Genomic DNA, 21808 nt, shown 5'->3' with positions numbered 1-21808 from the left:
TGCTGCTGAATTCGACCTCAACTCCTAGTGTAGACCAGGGCTAAGGGTTAATGTTTGTGAGACTCATGGAAGTAATGAGTCTTTTGGAGGCATTTGAATGAGGAGAGAGTGGGGGCTTTGCATACTAGGATTGATATTTCATGCAGAGGGGCTACAGGGAGGAAGACATCAGGCTGTGAGTGAGAGAAAGAAAGTGGCAAGACTGGTGCTGGAGAGGAGGGAGTGAGAGGGACACAATAAGAAACAGGATCCAAGATGTGTGCAGTGGTGCTGCCTGTCTTTCAAAGGCAAGGACAAAAAGTTCATAGCAGAGGTGTTCAAAGAGGGGAGACTTGTGGGGTCATCTACAGATGAGGATGGCATTTTTAACAGCTGTGTAATTGATAAAATGAAGGGAAAGGCACTATAATAATGGCCATATTGGGTCAGACCATAGGTCCATCTAGCCCAGTATCCTGTCTTTTGGCAGGTGCCCCAGAGGGAATTAACATGCCCATCCCCTATTGCCCATTCCCAGCTTCTGGCAAACAGTGGGAACTATGAAAATACTAAAAACTAACACTCTGGAAATCAAGGAGGCCAGAGAGGATGAGGCTGCAGATCTTCCCAGTGCCGGTGCCTGGCCACCTTCTTCCATAGCAGGATAGGGCTACAGACACTAGCAGTCTAGCAGGGAATTTGCTGCAAATGTACCTTCACAGCATTTTTCAAAACCTGTTCCTTTCCCCCTGTAATTTTTGTCCATTTGCCTCATACCCGTGGCTCTCATCCGTCTGTTGTTGCACAGCTTCTCTTTTCATTCATCTAATGACAGTGCCACCCACTTTTGAAATTCAGATGAGGTCCACTGTTTGGGGGGGGGGATCCTGGAGTAAGCCCTCCCTTCAGCTCAAACCTGGGCTGGAGGGGGGAGAGAACCCCTGAAAGGACCCAAACCTTCCCTCCTGGATACTAAAGTGAGTCCTCAGCTCTTGGGGGAAGAAGCAGTGCTCCCCTTCCTCTCACTATGAATTGGAGGATTTTCATGACGCTAAGGGGTAAGTTTTGCAAACCTCAGAGACTCCAGGTCCCAAAAAGGCAAAAGCATGTGTGTTCTTCACAGGGCGGCAATTAGTGTTGTTAATGAACAGGTGGGGACACTGATTGTGTCTTTTGATCATCAGCCGTAATCCTTTTTTATTTTTTTTTCCAGGGAAGGGGGCTTTGAGTTTGAAAGGCTAGGAAAGGGTCTTTCTCTCCACCCCTCCCCTACTCCACAGACTGGCTTCACACTAAAGCATAAGAAGCATGTCAGGCAACCTGTGACCAGAACAGATACTCATCAGGATTCCACACCCCGCAGAACTGCACCATTAGAGGAGTAAATGGGGAATCCCTTCCAATGTTCAAAAGGACCCCTGAGTTACAGAATAAAGCCCTCAGTAGTAGTAGGTTGCATTTGCAGTACTTACTTGCCAGCCTGGGGGAGCAGGTAGGCAATCTTTTAGGCTCCTAGGGACATCTAACAAGCTACTTCCACAACTGAAGTATTTGTACCAGTAACGCACTGTGGTGGTATGGTCCCCAGGCCAGGATGAATAACATGCTATCTGTCTTCTGTAAATAGCCAGAGAAACTACCATACATGCACCATTAGGAGAGAAGGAAAGGAAAAAAACTGCAGGACTTTCCCAGGACAGGGTGTCAGTGGCTTACAAGGAACTTACTAATATTAGTGAAATGCCTTCCCTTTCAAGCAATATTAAATACATAGATGTCTTCTAAAAGGATATCTGATTAAAACCAAGTGTTAAACTAAAATGTGATATGAAAACAAAGAAATTTCATAAGATTTGGGAACCTAAGTTTGGTGCAGCATAGCTTCACCAGCAAAACATCTTCAGAAGGAAAATTCCTTCCAATAGACCCCATAGATCATAAGAGTGATGACACAGTATACAGCAGTTTCAAAGCTGCAGCTATCACCATTCAGACCAAAAGTTTTTCATATAGTTAGTAAGGAAAGCCTACTCAGTAGAAAGCAAGTAGCTCATCATCTTAGGGGTATGATCCTTGTGACATCTGGGGCTCTTTCCTTGTCAAACCTTTGATGTGATTTGTGACCAGAGCAATGGCTTTTAACTTGCTGGCCGCAAGGAAGCCATGTTACACCCATGATGAGTAGCAATCACTCATCCTAAATAGATATCTTATACATCCAAATACACAGATCAGAAAGAGCAGTTTGGGAAAACTTCAGATAAGTTAGTAGCTGAGAATACAGAGAGGCCTCAGACCTCATTATCAAAGCCAGCATAGCAATCTACTGGTTGCTACTAGCAGCAAGGGTATCCAGGAAGACACTATTACCATGGCAGAGGGAGAAATCTGAAGCAGAAGCTTCCAAAGAAACGTGGATAGATTTTTCTCCAAACCAACAATATCCTCATCATGACAAAGACAAAATGAGCATTTGTGTATAAGAGGTCAAAATTTAAGTACAAGACTCTTCCTTCTGATCCACCCTTTCTGCACTCAGAATTTTAAGTAACAGCTAGCAGTAGTCACAGCAAGGTACAGGTCATAAATTAGACACCTATATCCTTGCATCGACAGTAAGTTAATCAGTGTACTGCCCAGAGAAGCTGACCATTGATAACTGGAAAGCTGATGGAAAGGACTCATGCCCACCAGTTCTTCAAAATCAAGAAGAGCTTCTGAACCCAGTGCAAAGAATTGCTCACCCATGGGTCAAAACAGACATAGCTCTGGCCATAATTTTACCAACACAGCAAAGAATTGCAAAGATCCAAAATTTCATTGCATTGATCATTCCCTGGCAGAGGTCATGCATAACCTATTTCCAAAGCTAGGATTGCTATTGCCATGCATTGGCTTCATCCCTTGAGTGGGCTTCTCTGCATCACTTTTTGAGGTCATGGAACCACACTCCTGATGCCATGCAATGCATTAGGTGTCATTCTCAGATGGCATCTGAATTGTCCTTTGTGGAATAGCTAAGTACAAATAATGTGCTCAAAGTTAACCCAGTTTCCACTCTAGACCCTTGTGTACTCACTATGGAAGCAAGCCTTGCAGTATGGGTAGCATACTTGGCAGACAAATTTTCAAAATCTCAAAGTACACAGTCTTTAGATCACTTTGACAGCTCTACAAGTGGTATGTTTGAACAAAAAAAATAAACCCCACCAAACCCCCAGCAGACGTGGCCATGTGAGATTGAACCACGTGGCCATGTGGTTCTAGTCCAATACCCTGTGTATGACCGTGGCCAGTGTCAGCTGCATTTCAAACTATTTCATTAAATCAGTGGAAATTTGTAATTGGAAACGCTCTTAAGTCAATTTAAACCTGTTTCATATCAGTTTAGCTTGCCTATGTAGGTTTTCTTTTTATATATAGATATCTGTTGTTTAGTTTGGCCTCAAGATTGTCCTGGCATGAATGTTGTGATATGTTCGGTGTTATCAGTTCTTGTGATATTTGATATTTTTCTTAAAGCCCCACCCTGCTCCTGAAGTTATGTTGTTAACGAAATCTCAGCCTTTTTTTTAAGTTTCTAGCCCTCATAGATGCAGCAGAATACTTGAGTGCACCCTAAGACTCAGAAACCAGAAGACACACAAAATGAACCCAAAATGTATTGTTCTTTTAAATCTCATGATATTTAATCCACTCTCATTGTTTGAGGCCTGACTCATGATTTTGGAACACTTGAGATTGGCAATACTGTATCTGGTCAACATTTCAGATACCCCTTTCCCCTCCCTCCCCGCCCGCCCCCCATCAGACGGGGAGGAAAGTAAGTGATGTTCGATTGGACTAAAAAGAATGATACCTTAACTCCCTGGTGATGAGTAGAGAAGAGAGTCAGAGTGGGCCTCTCCTTATATACAAATGCATGAAGGAATATGCGAAAAGGAGAGGAGTTTCTCTCAAATTGACTAAATGATCATTTTCTGACATGTAATAAACAGATTTTCAGTTTTCAGAAATTTTCTTCCTGTATGAATTCAGAGGTTGATTCCTATTGTATTACATTTGACTTGGCTAGAAATCTGGAATGCCTTTTACTGTCTCAATTATCTTTTGATCCTCAATCAATTGGTGGTTACATTCTGTAAGTATGAACTCATGGCCTTTCCTCTAGGTTTATTCAGAAACAACAACAAAATCCTTCTCCCTCCAAAAAGATACAGTCTTCTCTTACAAGAGCAACAAAATATGTTGATGATGGGGAGATGTGGAAAGGAGAGGTGCCCCAAAATGTGGTTTCAGTGCTGTGTCTGCATAAAATTAGGGAACACCATTCTCAGATCCCATTCAGGCTGATACCACTGGTGATGACTTACAAACAGGGAAGTAAAATAGCCCAGTCTTCTTCATTTTTATTCCAGTAGGAGAAAAGGGAAACATAATAGGGTTCTCCCAATTGGGAGGAAAAAACAACAACAAAGGAACAAAATCAATGGGACTACTTGCATAAGCAAAAACGTGAGCAGAAATATAACCCCAAATCACCAAGGAAGTGCATTAAGTTTCAGAATTGGTGTCAAAAGTAATAGGATTTAAAACAGAAAAAGAACAATGCCAAAAAAAGATAGCTATGGTGCTGACATTTCACACCAGTCAGCATTTATCTTTGATGTCTGCAACAAGGTGGATTATGCAGGAGTTTAAATATTTCTGACAGGAACTAAATATTTTAATCCTCCATCTTGCTGAGATTTCCTGATGTGGAGAAACCATAATTAGCGTGTGTATAAATTCTGGGTTTTTTCTCCCACCGAAAAACATATTATTGAATATCACTATTATTTTGTGCAAGTGTACAACATAATTTTTATTTACAAATTGTAGCATTCAAGTAAACCTCTTAGAAAAAGGTTCATAGAAATTGAAAGGGGAACTATCAAGGTAAAATCATTTTTGAAATAAAAGTTTGTTATTAATTAAAAGTCAAATCCTGCAGCGACTTGTGCCATACATAACTTCACTCTATCCAGTGGCATTACTTATGTGAATAAATATTTGCAGAATTGGGTTTGATGGGATAAATGGTGCAAAACACTTACTACACTATTTGCTGCTGTTGCGTAATCTGCCTATGGAACTACTCACAATAGTAAGCCCTACAACTGGTAAATCTTGGTAGGATCTGGTTCTTAAACTTAGTAAATATAATTAAAACAGCATTTTAAAAAAATCTAATTTATTTCCGACTCTAATTTTTCAGTAGAGAAAATATTTCCACAAAAGGAAACTTATTTTCATGTTAGGCTATACAGAAACTTGATTCCACCCCCTCACCAAAAAAAGCTACATTTTTGAGTCCAAATTACTAGACTGACCATTTTACAATATCCTAGTATATAATTACACTGTTTTAATGAAATATACTGTCATATTTTCTTAGGGACCAATCCTACAAAAACACACATGTGGAACATATTCATATGAGTGAAGTTATTCATGTATAAATGTCTACAGGATCAGTCATTTAGTCTTCTGGTAGCTACAATTTGTTTTCTAGTTCTGTATGTACATTTTATAAAAAAAAGTTGTAAATGAAAGTGAGCTCAACTATATCATTGTCTCTGATTCCCTGTTTGATGTAGAGTAAGGAGGATAGCAGAAACTTAGTATCAAAATTTAACTTGTCAGCAGTAATTTACTATTTCAAAATAATATCACAAATTGATTTGTCAAAATTTATTATCCTGATTACTAGGCTGTGTACGAAAGTTCAAATTCTGTCAAGTCAGCCTAGAAGATAAGAGAGGAAAAATCTGGTGGAATCTTCGAAAAACCTGCTATAAGATAGTAGAACACAACTGGTTTGAAACCTTCATTGTCTTCATGATTCTCCTCAGCAGTGGTGCTCTGGTAAGTGAATGTGTAACAGGCATAATATTTCTGAGAGAAACATCCTTTAGAAGAGTGGTTCATCAAAGAGATACGTATAGCACAGGTTTTTTTCCACTAGGAAAAAAATGATTTTTAAAAAATATTTTAATAAAAAATGTCTCATCTGGAGACACCCAGAATTCCTTTATCCTACCATAAATAGAGATTAGTTCTTCACACTGTTCTGGCCAGAGCTTGTATTGGGGTCGGGTTGTGAGTGTGTGGAATTTCCCTTTCAGCAGTCTGGCTGGCTGAGACCCGAATACTTGCAGGAGCATTGGGAAAATACACACAAAAATAGAGGCTGTAACACCTGTACATATGTAAGAATTCATACCTTCACTAGACCACTTTCTTTTCCTTAGTCTTTTCCATATCCCCTTTGGAGTCTCTGTCAGCCCTGTCCTTGGTTGCTGAGAATACAGTAGCAGAGATGTGGCTGCCCTGTGTGTGTAACTTTCTTTCCCTCCTTGTGTATCTCTGTGGGGCCAGCCAAAATCTAGCTTTTATTATTTTATGGGGAAATGGGAGTGGTGGTCAAACCCAGATTTTGTAAAAGTCTGATCAGATGAAAAAGAAAACAAATAAATATAAAATGACATGTAAAAACTCTTATCAAAGTTCTTGGATCATACTCCTGTATAAATTCCTCCAGCCAAATTCCTCTCTCTCTCCCAGCCTTCTGGATGTCTTTTATTGCATAGAGAGAGCTCATAGATTTTAACATGTTCTTTATAATTGCTGCCTTTTAATTTGTCAGATTACCTTCAGCTCTGTCTACCCCCTTGCCACTGCACACACAGAATTCTGGGGTAATGTTGTAGTAGCAAAAACATGAGCAGTTGAGGTCATTGTGACAAATTGGTAGATAACAGGTGGGAGGAACAGTTGGACTGCAAGATGATGGGGAGGGAGAAGAGTTTTCGGTGTAAGAAACTGCAGATGAGTGCATGGTTGGGGAGCTGGTTTTAGAGAATAGGACTAATGGGGTCCAGGCTGTCTGTTTCCATTTAGGAGCAGGAATCCATGGGTAGACATGGGAGGGTGACAGGTGAACCACTTGATTTTGGTGGTTGACTAGACAGCAACAAGACTTTTTTTTTTTTAAGGAACAATGCTTGCAAACACTTAAAAAAAATCCCACAATGGTGTAGCAACCCTAGACAAGGAATCCCTGTGAACTTTCAGAGCCTATGATACAGATTACACAGATGTGTATTTCTTATAATCCCAACCTTTCCCTTAGGGCATGACTCTAATTTAAAATTGATATTTCTGATGTGTCGTCTCTAGGCTTCATGACTGCTTGCTAGGCGTCCAGTAACAGGGTATAAGGCATTAACTTGCTTCTCACCAAATTAGTAAATCATCTTCTGGGCCACTTAATTTCTATCAAATTAAATTTCTTGTATGAAAAGTTCTATTTGTGTAAGTAGTAACTTTGACTAGTAGAGGGTATTTTTTATTCACATATTAGAAACAGATCTTCGTATCCATGCTCATAAGACACTTAAAACAAAGGGCAAACCATTGTTACATATTTGTCCTAATTTCTTTGCACAGTCAACATATGTTTCACTTTAATTACCCATTTACCTTCCTATTATTTTTTACACACCTACATACCCAGTCTAGTCTGGCAAAATTCTCCAAATTACATTTTTTTAAAATTCTCTAGGTTTGTAGCCAAAACCTCATAAAAAACCATTAAGCTATTCACTTATTTTGACACTCTATCATATATCCTGCTTGTGTCTTAAAAAGAGACACCTGGAAACAAGTGTCTGTTTATATTTCCTGTAGTTATTCACTGCATGAGCTGTCATTTGAGGGTTAGGGATGTGTCAGTTACAGTATACAGCATTGGGTCATTGTGCCTCATTTCTTCTTGCCCCATACTTTTGTGAGCTGCAAGTATTAGTGTGTAATATTGCCTTATGCATTGAATTGAGATTTAGCTTGTCTGAGTTACAGGGTTTGTGTCTGGGATGCCAGTAAACAGTTTTCTAAAAACCTTCGGAGGATTGTTGTAGATCACTCCCATCACCATGTACCAAAGACTTAAATCTCAAAAATATATTTTGTAATCAGTCATAAATACTACCTTCAGAAAACATCCTGAATTGGAAAGTGATTTACCTTTTCCTTTTCATCTTCGGCCCATGCAGCCTACATTGCAACTTGCATAAGCAAAGGCTTATGAATACTGAACTTGAATACTATTTGTTTGTTCACAGGCTTTTGAAGATATATATATTGAAAAACGTAAGATTATCAAGACCATGCTAGAATATGCTGATAAGGTCTTCACTTACATCTTCATTCTGGAAATGGTGCTAAAATGGGTCGCCTATGGTTTTCAAACCTATTTCACCAATGCCTGGTGCTGGCTGGACTTCCTGATTGTTGATGTATGTACTGTATTTTTTAAATAACCTATTTTTACTCTTCTGTAAGTTGGCCATCCTACATAACTCATTGTTAGAGACATGTATAATGAGGACAGTATTCTAGGTTAAAAATGACCAAAAAATCACGACTGGTGAACATTTCCCTGATACCTTGTGGTTATTTAATGACTCATTAAAACTGCATTTGTATGTTCCATTTCATTCTGCATCTTCTCTTCGTTTTCAGCAGTAATCCTCATGTTGATTTTCTAGCAGTCCTGTTCGATGAGGTGGCAAGACAACTTTAAATATAACCTCTACCATTTTTCAGCTACTTCTGACCTTCTAAAGCAGTAATGGGTAATCTGCAACCCAAGGGCCACAAGAGTAATACACTGGGGCCGCCAGACAGTTTGTTTACATTTGCATGGCCACCCGCAGCTCCCAGTGGCCGCAATTTGCCATTTCCAGCCAATGGGAGCTGCGGGAAAGTGCGGGCCGCAGGAACAGGCTAGCCGCCACTTCCTGTAGCTCCCATTGGCTGGGAACAGTGAACTGCGGCCACTGGGAGCTGCGGGCGGCCGTGCAAATGTAAACAAACTGTCTGGTGGCCTGTCAGAAGATTACCCTGACAGGTTGCTCACCACTGTTCTAAATCTTATATTGGGAACTAAATCTTTCTCACTTATGGCTTGGCTTTTCTCCTCAGTCTCAGTTTTGGCTTGGCTTCTGTCTATATTGTCTCTCTGAATACTATACTTTAAAACAGAAGTGATCTATTTTTATGGCTAATAGAATTACAGTTTTACTGCTAGCTATGATAAAAACATAGATTGGTATCTTCATAAGCACCTATATGACTTAGGAGCACTAATCACTGGGATTTGTACTCCGAAGTCATTTAGGAACTTTCAAAACTCCCATGCATATATTTTATTTTATGACTCCTACATGAGTTCATACTCATGAGTTCTTTCTGTCTTTGCAGACACTGGGAAAAATTCAAACAAACTGACAAGGCCACACAAACTCTGGAATCCTGCCAAAAGTTCTAAATCTGCAACCAGCAGCAGTTCAAGCATATCCGTTCCTTTCCTGTAAACTTGGGTTTTTAGTTGTTGGGCCTCTCTTTTTTTCTGTTTGTTTATATTCTTTGCTTCCACAGACAAAGCAAGTTAGTAGTTCAGCTTCTCCCAACCAATTTGTTTTAGAATTTTAATTTTTGTTCATTTTTGCACAATAATGATCTCATTTCAGATTCTAACTCCTCTCTCCCTCTCCTCAGCTGAGAAATCATTAGAGCATTGAAACTCTACCCTTATCTTCTGGGTTTCCTTTGCCCACCTATCTAGGTAAAGTTCCTCCCTCACCACTGCAAAAAAAAGTATAAGATTAACTCCCCTTTCTGAGACAGAGGTAGTGGCTCATAAGACACTTAAAACAGATGATGTGACTCCTTCCCCTCTTTCCTGTTCCAACAGCTCTGTTCTTCAGGAGAGGAAACTAACTGTTTGTGCCATGACCACAAGCTCTGGACAGTTAGGAGCATGCTGTAACACTAATGCCCACAAGGCAGTGCCTTTAACCACATAAAAGTAGAGGAAGGAGGTCTCAAAATAAAGGAAACTATCTTCTTCAAACAAAATTAGAAATGGGTTTTCTCATAATCTCCTTTGAAGACTGCATAGGATCCAAATGGGGATTGCTTATTAAAACTAAAGTGTTGAATGAAAACATTGGGTAATTTCATAAGTAATGGGAAGCTAGTGATTTCCCAGCTATACTCATCCATGGCTCAGCTGCTGGGATTGCTGTGCCATGGTAGAATTCCACACAATATATCTCCAGAAACCCATGATCTTTAATTTTCCATTTCTATTTGTCCATCAAGACCTGCTTTTTAATAGATACTACCTCCCCTCCAATCCCCAACACAGATTTTGGAATTAGTATCTCCATCTATTTAAAAAAAAACCCGGAACCCTGCATCTCGTGAAGATAAAGTACCTTTCAGACATCCTTGGTAGGAAGATGATACATGGACTGCCCCATCCTTGCTTTTTAAGACATTATCTTTGAGATTAGGAAAGACACAGGGAAAAGAGCCAACTGTCAGAAAATGCGGTGTCATATAATTAAAATTCTGAAAATCTAATGAAGCAGTGGCGTCCTTTGTGAAAGACATGGTGGCTTCTCAGAAACCCAGTAGGCAAAATGCACTAGAGATACTCTGAGGCTTCTCAGCTGCTTTTCCCAACACAGCAACAATATGGTGTGATCCTGGACGATAGGTCCATGAGCAGCTATTAGCCAGTATGGATAGGGAACCCACCTGCTCTGAGTGTCCCTAGCCTCGGTTTCCCAGAAGCTGGGAATGGATGACAGGGGATGGATCACTCAATGATTGTCGGTTCTGTTCATTCCCTCTGAAGCACCAGGCATTGGCCACTGTCAGAAGACAGGATACTGGACTAGATGGATCTTTGATCTGACCCGGTATGGCCGTTCTTATATTCTTATGATAACCATAAGGCTGTATTGTTCCCTTTAAATATGAGGAAATCCTCACAGTACTTCATTATATTTCACTCACCACTTCTTGAATAGTAGATTCCTAAGTGTTTTGCTATGAGAACTTTTCCGCCAACTCAGTTGCCAGGCACCAGTTTAGTTAAGACTGAACTTTTTTTTGTGTGCTCTTCATAGTTGATAGGATCTAAAGTCTTCAGGAAAAGTTGGAAGAAATAGCTGCAGAACATACAAAGAAGAATAAGCATTCTCTCCAAGCTTCTGAACAGCTCAGGAACTGGTAGTCCTCTAGTAACTGTATCCAACATAAGTATTCCATTGGTATTCTGACTCTCTACAAGAAGTAGATATTGGAACAGAAATTCAGGAGAAGTCCCAGGCAAAATTCAGCTGAAATTTCTTCCATCAAAACATCAGCATGACTATGCCCTTACACATCTCAGGCCCATTATAAGTTTGAAAGAGCTACTTTTACACTACTCCAAATGCACAATAAAGCTATGCATTCAGCTGGACCTGAGGGTTTCATGCATTGAGGTCCCACCATAGACTTAACTGCACATAAGTTACCAGTGTAAACAATAAAATCATTCAGTAGTTGATATGCTCGCAAATAAACTTTACTAGCAGTACTATACTTCTCACTGTTGAACCAAAAGGATAATGGAGTCTTCAGCTGCAACTGGACCAGAATTCTCATAACAGATGCAAACCTTGTAGGATGGGGAGTACACCTAGAAAACCAGATAAGTTAAGGGTCCTGGTTACATACAAAAAGAAAAAGTATAACTATCTGATAACAATGCTAGCTGTTAAATTTTTGAAAAGCATTGCCAGCCCCAATGTTCTCGTACTTTTACATATTTTTATTTTACTCTTGGCTATGAAATGTTTTCTTCTGCTGTTCTTTACTGCTGGATACTTCTTGTTGCTGCAAATGTCATGAGATAGAATGGAGACTCTCTTACTTGGCAATATGCATTCATTGTCTGACATCTTTCCTACAGTTACTACTGGTGAGTTGGGGGCCCTTATGGCTGACCCACCTTAGACAGTCTTCCACAATGAAAAGGTTCCCTGAGCTTGCACCCCAAATTCATCCCAAAAATTACCTCTGAATTTCATCAAAACGAGGTCATCCACTTACCTGTGTTCTATCCAAAGCCACATGCCAACAGAGAGGACAGGTAGCTGCACTCTCTGGATGTCTGTAGGGCCTTGGCTTTGTATCTGCAGAGGACAAAGCCCTTCAGAAATTTCCTAAATTGTTTGACTCTTTTGGCAAATGTATGAGACAAGAAGCCACCTACTCACAGAGACTGTGCAAATGGCTTTCAGCTGCATCCTGCTTTGGTTATGAGTTAGTGGCAACCTTCCCACCACAAGATGGGAGGGTTCACTTGACCAGAGCCCAGGCCCCATCAGTGGCTTTACTTAGCAATGTCCCTCATCTGTAGAGTGGCAATGGTGGGGCTCTCTATGCTCTTCTGCAAAGTATATATGGATCTTTTGGCAGAGCAGTCCTTTAATTTGTGGTACAGTATAGTTTCTTGCACCCCTGTCCTCAATGAATACTGCTTATGAATCACCTTGAGTGGAATACACATAGGGGCCATCACTCAAAGAAAGAAAGGTTACTTACCTGTATAGTAACTGGAAGTCTTCAAGGTATGTGATCACTATCTGTATTCCACTACCCACCCTCCTTCCCTTCTACTGCGGGGCCTTATTCTAGGACTACTCACATTGGAAAGGTAACTGGAGAGGCAGTTCATCTGCACTGCCCCGTATACCCTCAGTTTGGTTCACAAAGAAGTAAAGTCCAAATATGTGGACTCACAAACACTGCCAACCAAAAAAAATCTTCTGGTCTCAGGTGCATGGAGCGCACACATACCTTAAGTGGAATACACACAGGGCCCGCACACCTTGAGGAACTCCAGTTACTGTAAGGTAAGTAACCACAATTTATACCTTTTGTCTACTAGACTGAAGAGCCGTGTATATCAAATTTCTGTTCTCCATGTGTGTATTTATATAGGCTGATCAAATCACCACTTAATCTCCTTTGATAGACTCAAGAAGCTCAGTCAATTTAGTTTTTCACCAAAGGCATGTTTTCCAATCCTTCAATCGTTCTTGTGGCTCTTCCCTGAAGATCTATACTGTAATGTAGATTATTTCCCAGAAAAGAGAGTAACAAAAACAAATGTCTGTATGCCACATTTTGTCACAACTACAATAATTTCGTAGTAATGTATAGTAAAATACTTCATGAAGGATTTAGGCTGCAAACAGATCATTTTTAATCTGTCTTGTAATGACAAATAATGATATTCTATTTTATTACTTAACATGCAGCAATAAGATTTGGTTCCTACAGTAATATGCTTAAGTGTAAATTCCTTAACAATCTTACCCATTACACGAGTAATTAAGCTTGTTCTTGTCTGAAAGTGATTTCAGACTCAGTACCTTCTACATGGATTATGTTGCCTACTGAACTAACTGAAAAAATACTTTAATCCAACTAATGAAAACTAAGTGGAAAAATCTTTTGATTAAATGAATGTTCTCTTAAATTCTTCAGGTTTCCTTATTTCTAATACTACTTATATTCATTTTTAATGTCAAATTCTGAAAAAATTACAGCTCGCGTTGCATTTGGGAGAAAATTACAGGTGCTTTACACCTCCTGTGGCTTGTTTTCTGAGTTTGGTGAAGAGTTGAGCCAACCTAGAGCCTTTCATCCAAATCCTCATCCCCTACAAACCTGGATGGCACAGATAAAAATGGAACTCAGTTCCAAACCACCTGGTTGTGGTCTGACCAAGGTTTTGCAAAACCAAATATGGGCTCCTTGCCCCAGCTATTCATAATAATTTGTGACAAAGTTTTAGCATAGTTCACTCCTGGCAGAAGATACATCCTCCAAGAATTTTCTTGTTGTATTGACAGTTAGGAGGAGGAAAATACTTCCTAATATGAATACATTAAGTAATACTCAGATCTGTGAATCATCATTCCAAGCAGCCTTACTCAGAACAATCCTCTCTGTATAGGTAGGGGAGGTAACCCACAGCAGGAAGAAAAGCAGTCTCTAAGGTGCCACAAGTACTCCTTTTCTTTTTGCTAATACAGACTAACACGGCTGCTACTCTGAAACCACAGCAGGAAGAATTCTATGGAGCTGAAGAAGCTTCACAGAAGAAGAGAAACACCTTTTCTTGCACAAACTGAGTAGCCTACAACTGATTACTTTTTAGTGTACCTTGATGCTTGTGAAAGATGCTACAGAATTCAATAAATAACTTTTTGGCACAAGCTTCTTCATGCAACACTGAATATAAAGCCTTTAAAAAAACGCAAGATTGATCGCACAAACTAATTACTGAGTTACATATTGACACCTCAACTCTTGATTAATAGTATCCTGAATTTTCAACTGACTTTCAGAGTTTTTTTTCTTCATTGTGGTGTTTGGGCCCTGGAGAATATGACTATTATAAGTTTCTAAGGACTTTAAGCCTAATCCTTATCCCACTGAAGCTGATGTTAAAATTCCCATTGATTCCAGATCTGGCCCCTGATTGAGAGTAGTAAGGTTTCTGTAAGATTTTAAGGCAAATTGATTAAAATACATACACATTAACAAACAGTGTAGATGTATATTTATTGTTTTTCAATAGGTTCTTTCTACTTGGTGTAGTTTCTCCTCAGCAAAATTTATAGCAAAATAAGTTAAAAGGGTTTCTTGTACCGACAGGATTTCATCAGCATGACAAACTTTATGAGAAATTTTGTGCCACCACGATTTCACTATGATGCTCTTTATTTAACATTTTTGAGTAAGGTAGTAACACTGTCACAGTCAAAATATTGTGTTAGTAAGAATTGTGGAGAAAGTCATCCAACCTTTAACTATTTTTCCTGAGAAAGTTATGATTCATCCAGACCATGATTTCTCAAGGACAGTAATGCCAGAAAAAGACTATTTGTGTTTTTAGTCTAGCCCACAACCTGTATTTTGCAAAGGTACTTCCTATACCTAACCTGTTCATGTATATATGTAATAATAGTATCATATAGATCAAGAGACTAAGAACTTCAGAGATTCACTAACAACTTAATGTCTCTTCTTTTCCAGTTTTTTCCACTATTCAGTTGCTCTTGCTGTTAGAAGCATAGGGCATCTAAGAAATTTTTCCTAATATCCAGGCTGAACTTTTCCACCTTTAGCCATTACATCTTGCATCCTTCAATGGGCTATACAAGATACATACAAATAATCTTTCTTTGTTTTTTTGTGTAGGTTTCTTTGATTAGCTTAACAGCTAATGCTTTGGGATACTCTGAACTTGGTCCAATTAAATCACTTCGAACGCTACGAGCTTTGAGACCTTTGAGAGCCTTGTCACGATTTGAAGGAATGAGGGTAAGATAAAATAAAAGAACCTGAACTCTTTATTTCAGAAAAAGTGACTATCCATACCAACACACAAGAAATTTTTTAAAAATAGAAATTCTGAACTCACTCTGTTGCACCTCTGTTACTCAGTTCTACAGAACTATGTTTCATTATGTTGTTTCTAACCATATGCAATTGTATGCATTCGTTGTGCTCATTTGGGTTACTTAATCTCTAGTTAATCTTCCGAAGTTTTTTTAGCTGTCAGTTCTTAGCAGACTTAGCTGTAACAAGTTTAAAAGTAAATTGATTCTATTTATATTTTTCTCATAATTAGCTTATTTTTAAAGTAATCTTTATATAGTGTAATCTTTATACAGCTTTATAATCTTTATATATTTTGCATACTTTATATACAGTATGCAGAGTGGCTTCATGTGGGTATAGAAAAAGAGCCTCTTAAACTCATTAAGCAGAATGAGAAGTGTTTAAATCTATTTTTATTATTCTGTTGGCTGTCAGATGAAGTTTATAGGGAATAAAGGACAGAATGATCCTTTTCTTTATTAGGAAGTTAATCACAATAACTAAAATATCCTGACTGCAGTAAGAGCCATTTATCAAATATGCATACCTACATATAATATATTTGGTTCTCTTTTCTACAGAAATTGAATTACTGCACAATATCTGTGTCACACAGGAAAAATATAGATCTGATTAGTATTTTTCTTTTCTTGACGTTTTTCTCTCATGTAAGGTTCCATGAAGACACCCCTATCTAACATTATGTGAAACACTTATTCAGTGTGCTTTTATGAATTCTGCAATAAGTACTGTCAACCTGTCTGTGACACAGCGGTGTGGGAGCTATAAACCTTGTTTCATTCTTTGCTGCTTGAATGTGTTTATATAGTGACACAGATGAACGTATGTAGCACTCTGCCTCAGTGACAAGTGTTCAGAGAGGAAGCATATTTTTTCATGTGCATCAGAAAAAGAGTATGAAATAACTTACTAATAGGTGGTAAATATTAGCTGCTTTAGACTGGTTGCTTTAAAAAAAAAAAAAAAGCAGCTCAGGTTTCCTGCAGCAGCACCTGTATCTGCTTTCACATTCAGAAGCAGAGAAAAAACAAGGTCCTCCATTTCAACCAGCCCTTCTCTTCCCTTCAGAACTTGGAGAGCACCTCCTAGCCCACCACCTCATCAGCAAAGCCTAGACTCTTAGCAGAAACACCAGGTTCTGTGTGAGCGTAAAACAATAAAAATACCCCCAGTGCTCCTTCCAGGATTCTCTGAGGAATCTCTCTTGTATTGTAGGATAGGGAGAGAATGTTTCTCTTGCTGAGATGAGATGGAGGGAAAGGAGGCAGGGAACCACAGTGAACCAGGTGAGAATGTGCAGGAGCTTGTATATGTTGTGAGGAATTTGATAGTGTGGGGGAGGAGAGAGGGACAGTTGGAATACTGCTGTTAGGATATTGGAAGAAGGATTTCTGTAGTGTTCATCTTATGCACGTGATTGTGTGTTTCTCTGGGAAACCTTCCCTCTTTTTCATCTTTAAGCTCTTTCCAGATACCTTGTCCTTAGTAGCTGAAGAATAGATGTGTACACTTTCTACATTTATGAGGTCCACAGAGGTAGCGTTAGAAGTTGTATGATAGAAAAGTGACCTACTTTAGTTGAGGCTTTGATCAGAGTGAGGAACCTTTATTGGATCTAAGTTATATGACCTTGTTTTGGTCCCTTGTGCCAGTGAAAACACCTAACCTATATTATAATAGACTGGGATATTCTTCATAGGATTCTTCTTGATTGTCCTTGTTGTGACCCACTAGCCTATACTTAGACTGAAGAAAGTATGTTCATATAGTTGTTCTTACAGAGATCCATTGAGTTTGCTTAGATCATGATATACTGTAATTAGTATTTCCCAAGGGGTTGTGATCTGGGCTCTCTCTTTACAGGAGCAAATTCCTTTTTGGGATTTCAGATGCAGCCTGCCTCCAAAGTCTGTAATGAGGTGTAGCTGTTACAGTCCACTGATAACTACTATAAAGTGACTGAGAGCTGTTTTCTGGGGATATGGTAGCCCAGGAAGGACTACTATCCATGTTACGATAATCGTGGGAACACAAGGTCCTATTTTCAGATGCAGACCAGATGTCAGAATTCTCATTCTTAGCAGTTTCAGAATCATAGGGCATTTGTTGGCAGGAGACCTCTTCTCTTGTTAATGCTTTCCATTGCAGGGTCAGTGCACACCTTAGAACATCAATACATTAATAAATGTTCTTTGTTTTCTGGGGTGAGGAAAGAAAATTGTGTGGAAGATTGGTGGCAGGGGGAGAGGTTGTTAAAAAGAAAAAGAGAGAGCGAGAGTAAAAAGTCCCCACGCAGGATGAGTCTGATGCCAGATGACCATGTAATAGAAAGTGGGAAATGAAAAACCTATTGAACACGTCTGCAAGCTATGTTTCCCTTTCTTTATTATTAATAAAGCAAAAGGCAGCTTAGGTAAGACCTGATGTTTAGCCCATTGGTAGGGCAGAAACAAGTAGTGTTGCCTACAGTTAGGATTGTCCGATACTTTCTCTTATAAGCCCATTTTCAGTTGCTTATAACTTTGCCAAAATGTAACAGTGTAAACTGAAATATTCCATTCTAGGTGTCTACCTCAGGGTGAATTTTTAGTAAAGTTTATGGAAAAAGTAGTGTGTGATTATGTTAACAAAAAAAATAACCCTGTATCGTAATAAACATACGCAATGGGGTGGAATTAAAGTTGCACAGGCAGCCTTAATTCTGGCATTTCCTAATTTTTGAGTACTTGACTTTTTGCAACCCTAGCATTTGACCAACGACTGTACATACTAAATAGTAAGTAAAAAGGCCCCTTTTAAAAGTAAGATTGTGAGGCAAACTCGGGCTTGGATTGAAAATCTGCTTGCAGCCTTAACTATGGACTAACATGTCTCCATAATCCTTTTAGTTGTGAACCATTCTTATAGGTTGCTGTAAGTCTCCTCTCTCGAGTCCTTCATCAAAACCTTCTCTGAAGCCTTCCAGCTTCAATGATGGCACATCATTCCGTGTTTGCCTATATGGTACCTGTATGTATTTTTAAATATTGTGTTGTAACCTCATGCGTCTTTTTAGATTGTAAGATCTTTGGGACAGAGCATCCTCTTTGTTTAGTACAACCTATATATTATCAAGGACAAATTGCACTTTGTAGTATATATCCTTAATAAATAACATATTTATTAGTTACTTTATTAAATTTTCCTTGGTAACTTAGGAAATTTATTAATAAATTTCCTATTTACTTTTAAGGGGTCACATTGTTAGCCTGGTGTTCACCTGACCTCCCTATTTTAACTCTCAGTTTAGGTCACTTGGACACTAGAGCAATTGGTTTTGTCCACAAATCAGTGTCTAAAATAGAATAAATAGTCATCCAAATTAGAATAGTATTGGACACACAACTGTCCCACACTTATTTGCACGTAAAATTTGTGGGCAGAAAATATGGTGTTTGCTTTTGAAAATATGACCCCATGATCTTAATTTCTAGATGTACCAGTCACATTAGAGCTTCTCATAAGTACAAGCAGTTTGTCTGCCCAGAAATATGAATGCCACTTTCAGTTCACCTCAGAGTCTCTTCTTTAGTGAGAAAAAAAATCCAACTCACTAGTTTTTCATCTCAGATAGTTAGCATAGATAATTACAGCCTGAAGTAATTTTATTTCTCTATTATTTATTTCTCTATTTTGCACATGCATTAATGAAATAATATTTGTATTATATTAATATGATTAGAACGTCACCTAAGATTGTAGAGTAGATGGCTTTGGTCTTTAACATTAACGGTAGTACATCTTTTGATTTGTATTCTATCTAGACCTGCATCAATGAGTTCTGCTAGCAGCAAGCTCAGATAAACAAGGTCATGAGCATTGTAACATTTGCGGTAGGCCTGCACTCACGAATGAGCTCCCAGACATTTTCATCTTTGCCCTAAGACTCTTCCTCCCGTTTCCAGCTGTCTCAGCCTTCTCTGTAATCTTTCCCCAAGTCCTTCTCAGTTTCCTTTTGAGCAGCTTTCAGCCTTCTCCACCCAATTGAGCCTTTAAGCCTTGACTCCTTAGCTCTTTTCTGAGTCATGGTCTCTTTGATCCCTTCATTCCTTCCTTGTGTTCCCACTCACCTGACCCACTGGCCGTTCAGGGCCTATTCAGTTTTTCCCCCTGTCTTTAATGTACATATTACATTATCAGCTACATATGTGAAGCTGGTAATTTTGTTTTAAAAGGTATACTATGCGCCACTATACTGTACGGCATACCAAGATTGATAGTTGTAAAAAAACTATTTATTTCCTGTTCTATACAATCATTGTTTCTCCCCATCCACTCACTTTGATTTCCTGCTACAATAGTCCTAATAATGTAAACACCCAAATCTTTCTGACTATAACCATTTGGTCCACTGCTCATGCTCAAAGTTTCTGCCAACATGCTTGTGATTTCCATCAATTGTGGGTAATACTATAGAAAACTCCATTTTACATCACTTTTCTCCTAGTGTTCAGGAAACATGCCTTAAACTTTTTAGTAGACACAAGTAACTAAGACCTAACATTTTGTTCTGAGGACAACAGATTTTATCAAATCCAATTGTTACTAGAAATGTTTTCATGTTTTGGGTTATTTTTGTTTTTGTTTTTAATTTAATCCCTGATCTGTAGAAACAGAATATGAATTTGACTAAACAAATGTAAAATTAGCCAGTCTATTATCATTGTACACTGAGTGAAATGTACACAGAATATAAATGTTGAAAAGTAAATTCGATTTTTAAAATATATTTAGTTTTAATCATCTAAGGAAATTGGTTTATTTAAAATAGTACTCATAAACTGACAATATCCATTTGAATATTTCTGATTGTCTTTCATAAAATGTACTCCAGAATGCACAACCACAATAGCTTAATACTTAATTCCTTTAATTAAAGTACTAACACCCTTAATTTTATCATTGATCTTTGTTTTGGCACATTAATTTATAGCCATGTACCCTTTTTCCTTTCAAAAGAAATTTACAAAATTTACCGTATCACTGAATCACCGCCAGTGGTGGAAATGGGCAATATTCTCTAGATTCTTTAGGATCCCACAGTAGCTAGTTCCTGCCACCTACTGTATACAGAGCAGAATGGCACGGTATATAACAGACTAACACGGCTGCTACTCTGAAACCTATATAAATGTATGCAGTGTTGTAGCCATTTTGGTCCAAGGATATGAGAGAGAGAATATCTTTTACTGGACCAACTTCTGTTGGTGAGAGAGACCAGTTTTTGCACTTACACATCCCCTTAGGCTTGCGATCCTGAATTCCAGCCTGAGTTGCAATGTCCGCACCGCCATTTTTAGTGCATTAGCTCAAGACCTGCTTGCACAAGTCTGTCTTCCCTGGGCTGGGAGGCTCATTCCCAGCTCCAGCAAACATATGCTATGAGTCTCAAAGGATACACTATACTCAAAGTTGCCCCCTTTTTTCCCTCTGAAGTTCTTGTGTTACTTTGGTGCCCTGTTTCTAGTGGTCACCAGGCTTTCCCTGAGTTTCTTGCCAACTGCAATTTGTGTCTTGGCAGACCTCTTGGGCACACATGTTTTACATCCTTGTATCACTGACGCCTCAGATCAGTCACCTTTAGGTACTTTTGCCTCTTAACAGACATCAAAAATATGATTTCTAAGCAATAAAAATTGCCACCAGTCCTATATCTGCTGCATTGTCACGCCGAGAACTCAAACAATTCAACAAATGAATGAAGTGAAATTCATTATGAAAAACCTGACTTCAACAATGACTGCAACATATCCAGGAAATTATTTGATATGGATAAAGCTTGTGGAGACTTATTTTCTGTCTCTATCCATTCTTGTCACCAGAGATTTCTTAAGGACCCCCATTTTCATTACAGAACCTTTTTCTTCAGTCTCTCAGTCCTTAGGGCATGTACAAAGATACGGGCACTTGTGGTCTCTGGTCCATATTCTGATAGAAGCAATCTCATTTCAAGAGCTTATGGACACATCCTCTCTATAGGAAGATGACTATGTGGTTAGCTTGTATAGCAAATCCAACACCTGGGGTTGGATAATGACGTGTCCTAGGAGAGGCTTTTCCCAACATAGGAAAGGTTCCTGAAATCCATATAACCCAAATCAAAGAGAAGTGGAAGCCATCAATACAGTTCTGTCTTTAGTTGCTGAGAATCTGTGGTCTCAGGAATACAGACTACCCTCTGGAGAGTTAAAACATAAACCCTGTAAGTCACAGATATTGGCCAGATTGGATTACCTTCAGGAAGACATGGAGGTAGATCTGAAACCAGCTTCACTTTATGAACATTAGTACTGTTTGTTGGTTCAAAATCAGCAATTGCTCAAATCTAGGATCAGACTCATTTTCCTCAATAAGAGACCTTAGCTTAATCTTTTTCAAGCACTTTTTCTTCTTCTATATGCTATCTATGTATGTAAAATTATTTCTT

At 38.8% G+C, this 21808-nt stretch overlaps 1 protein-coding gene and 1 long non-coding RNA gene across 8 annotated transcripts in view; one reads left to right on the top strand and one right to left on the bottom strand.

Annotated features, from left to right (window-relative positions):
- LOC122458105 overlaps positions 1–21808 on the bottom strand; it is a 169871-nt gene that overhangs the window by 65533 nt on the left and 82530 nt on the right. Inside the window, exons 4-5 of the long non-coding RNA XR_006277976.1 lie at positions 11451–11560; positions 10891–11045 (exon numbers count right to left, since the gene is read on the bottom strand). This is a non-coding gene — a long non-coding RNA (uncharacterized LOC122458105). The remainder of the gene's footprint in view (positions 1–10890; positions 11046–11450; positions 11561–21808) is intronic.
- Positions 1–21808, top strand: part of LOC119863439 (sodium channel protein type 2 subunit alpha-like) — a 234482-nt gene that overhangs the window by 156333 nt on the left and 56341 nt on the right. For all 7 annotated transcript variants that reach the window (XM_043505227.1, XM_038421930.2, XM_038421927.2 and 4 more), the window contains 3 exons: positions 5732–5886; positions 8145–8318; positions 15139–15261. In XM_043505227.1, coding sequence (XP_043361162.1) covers positions 5732–5886; positions 8145–8318; positions 15139–15261 — 452 coding nt within the window. The remainder of the gene's footprint in view (positions 1–5731; positions 5887–8144; positions 8319–15138; positions 15262–21808) is intronic.

The sequence above is a fragment of the Dermochelys coriacea genome, chromosome 11, assembly GCF_009764565.3.
Source record: "Dermochelys coriacea isolate rDerCor1 chromosome 11, rDerCor1.pri.v4, whole genome shotgun sequence".
In the NCBI taxonomy this organism is placed as follows: domain Eukaryota; kingdom Metazoa; phylum Chordata; order Testudines; family Dermochelyidae; genus Dermochelys; species Dermochelys coriacea.
This window is presented reverse-complemented; position numbering and strand designations above follow the sequence as displayed.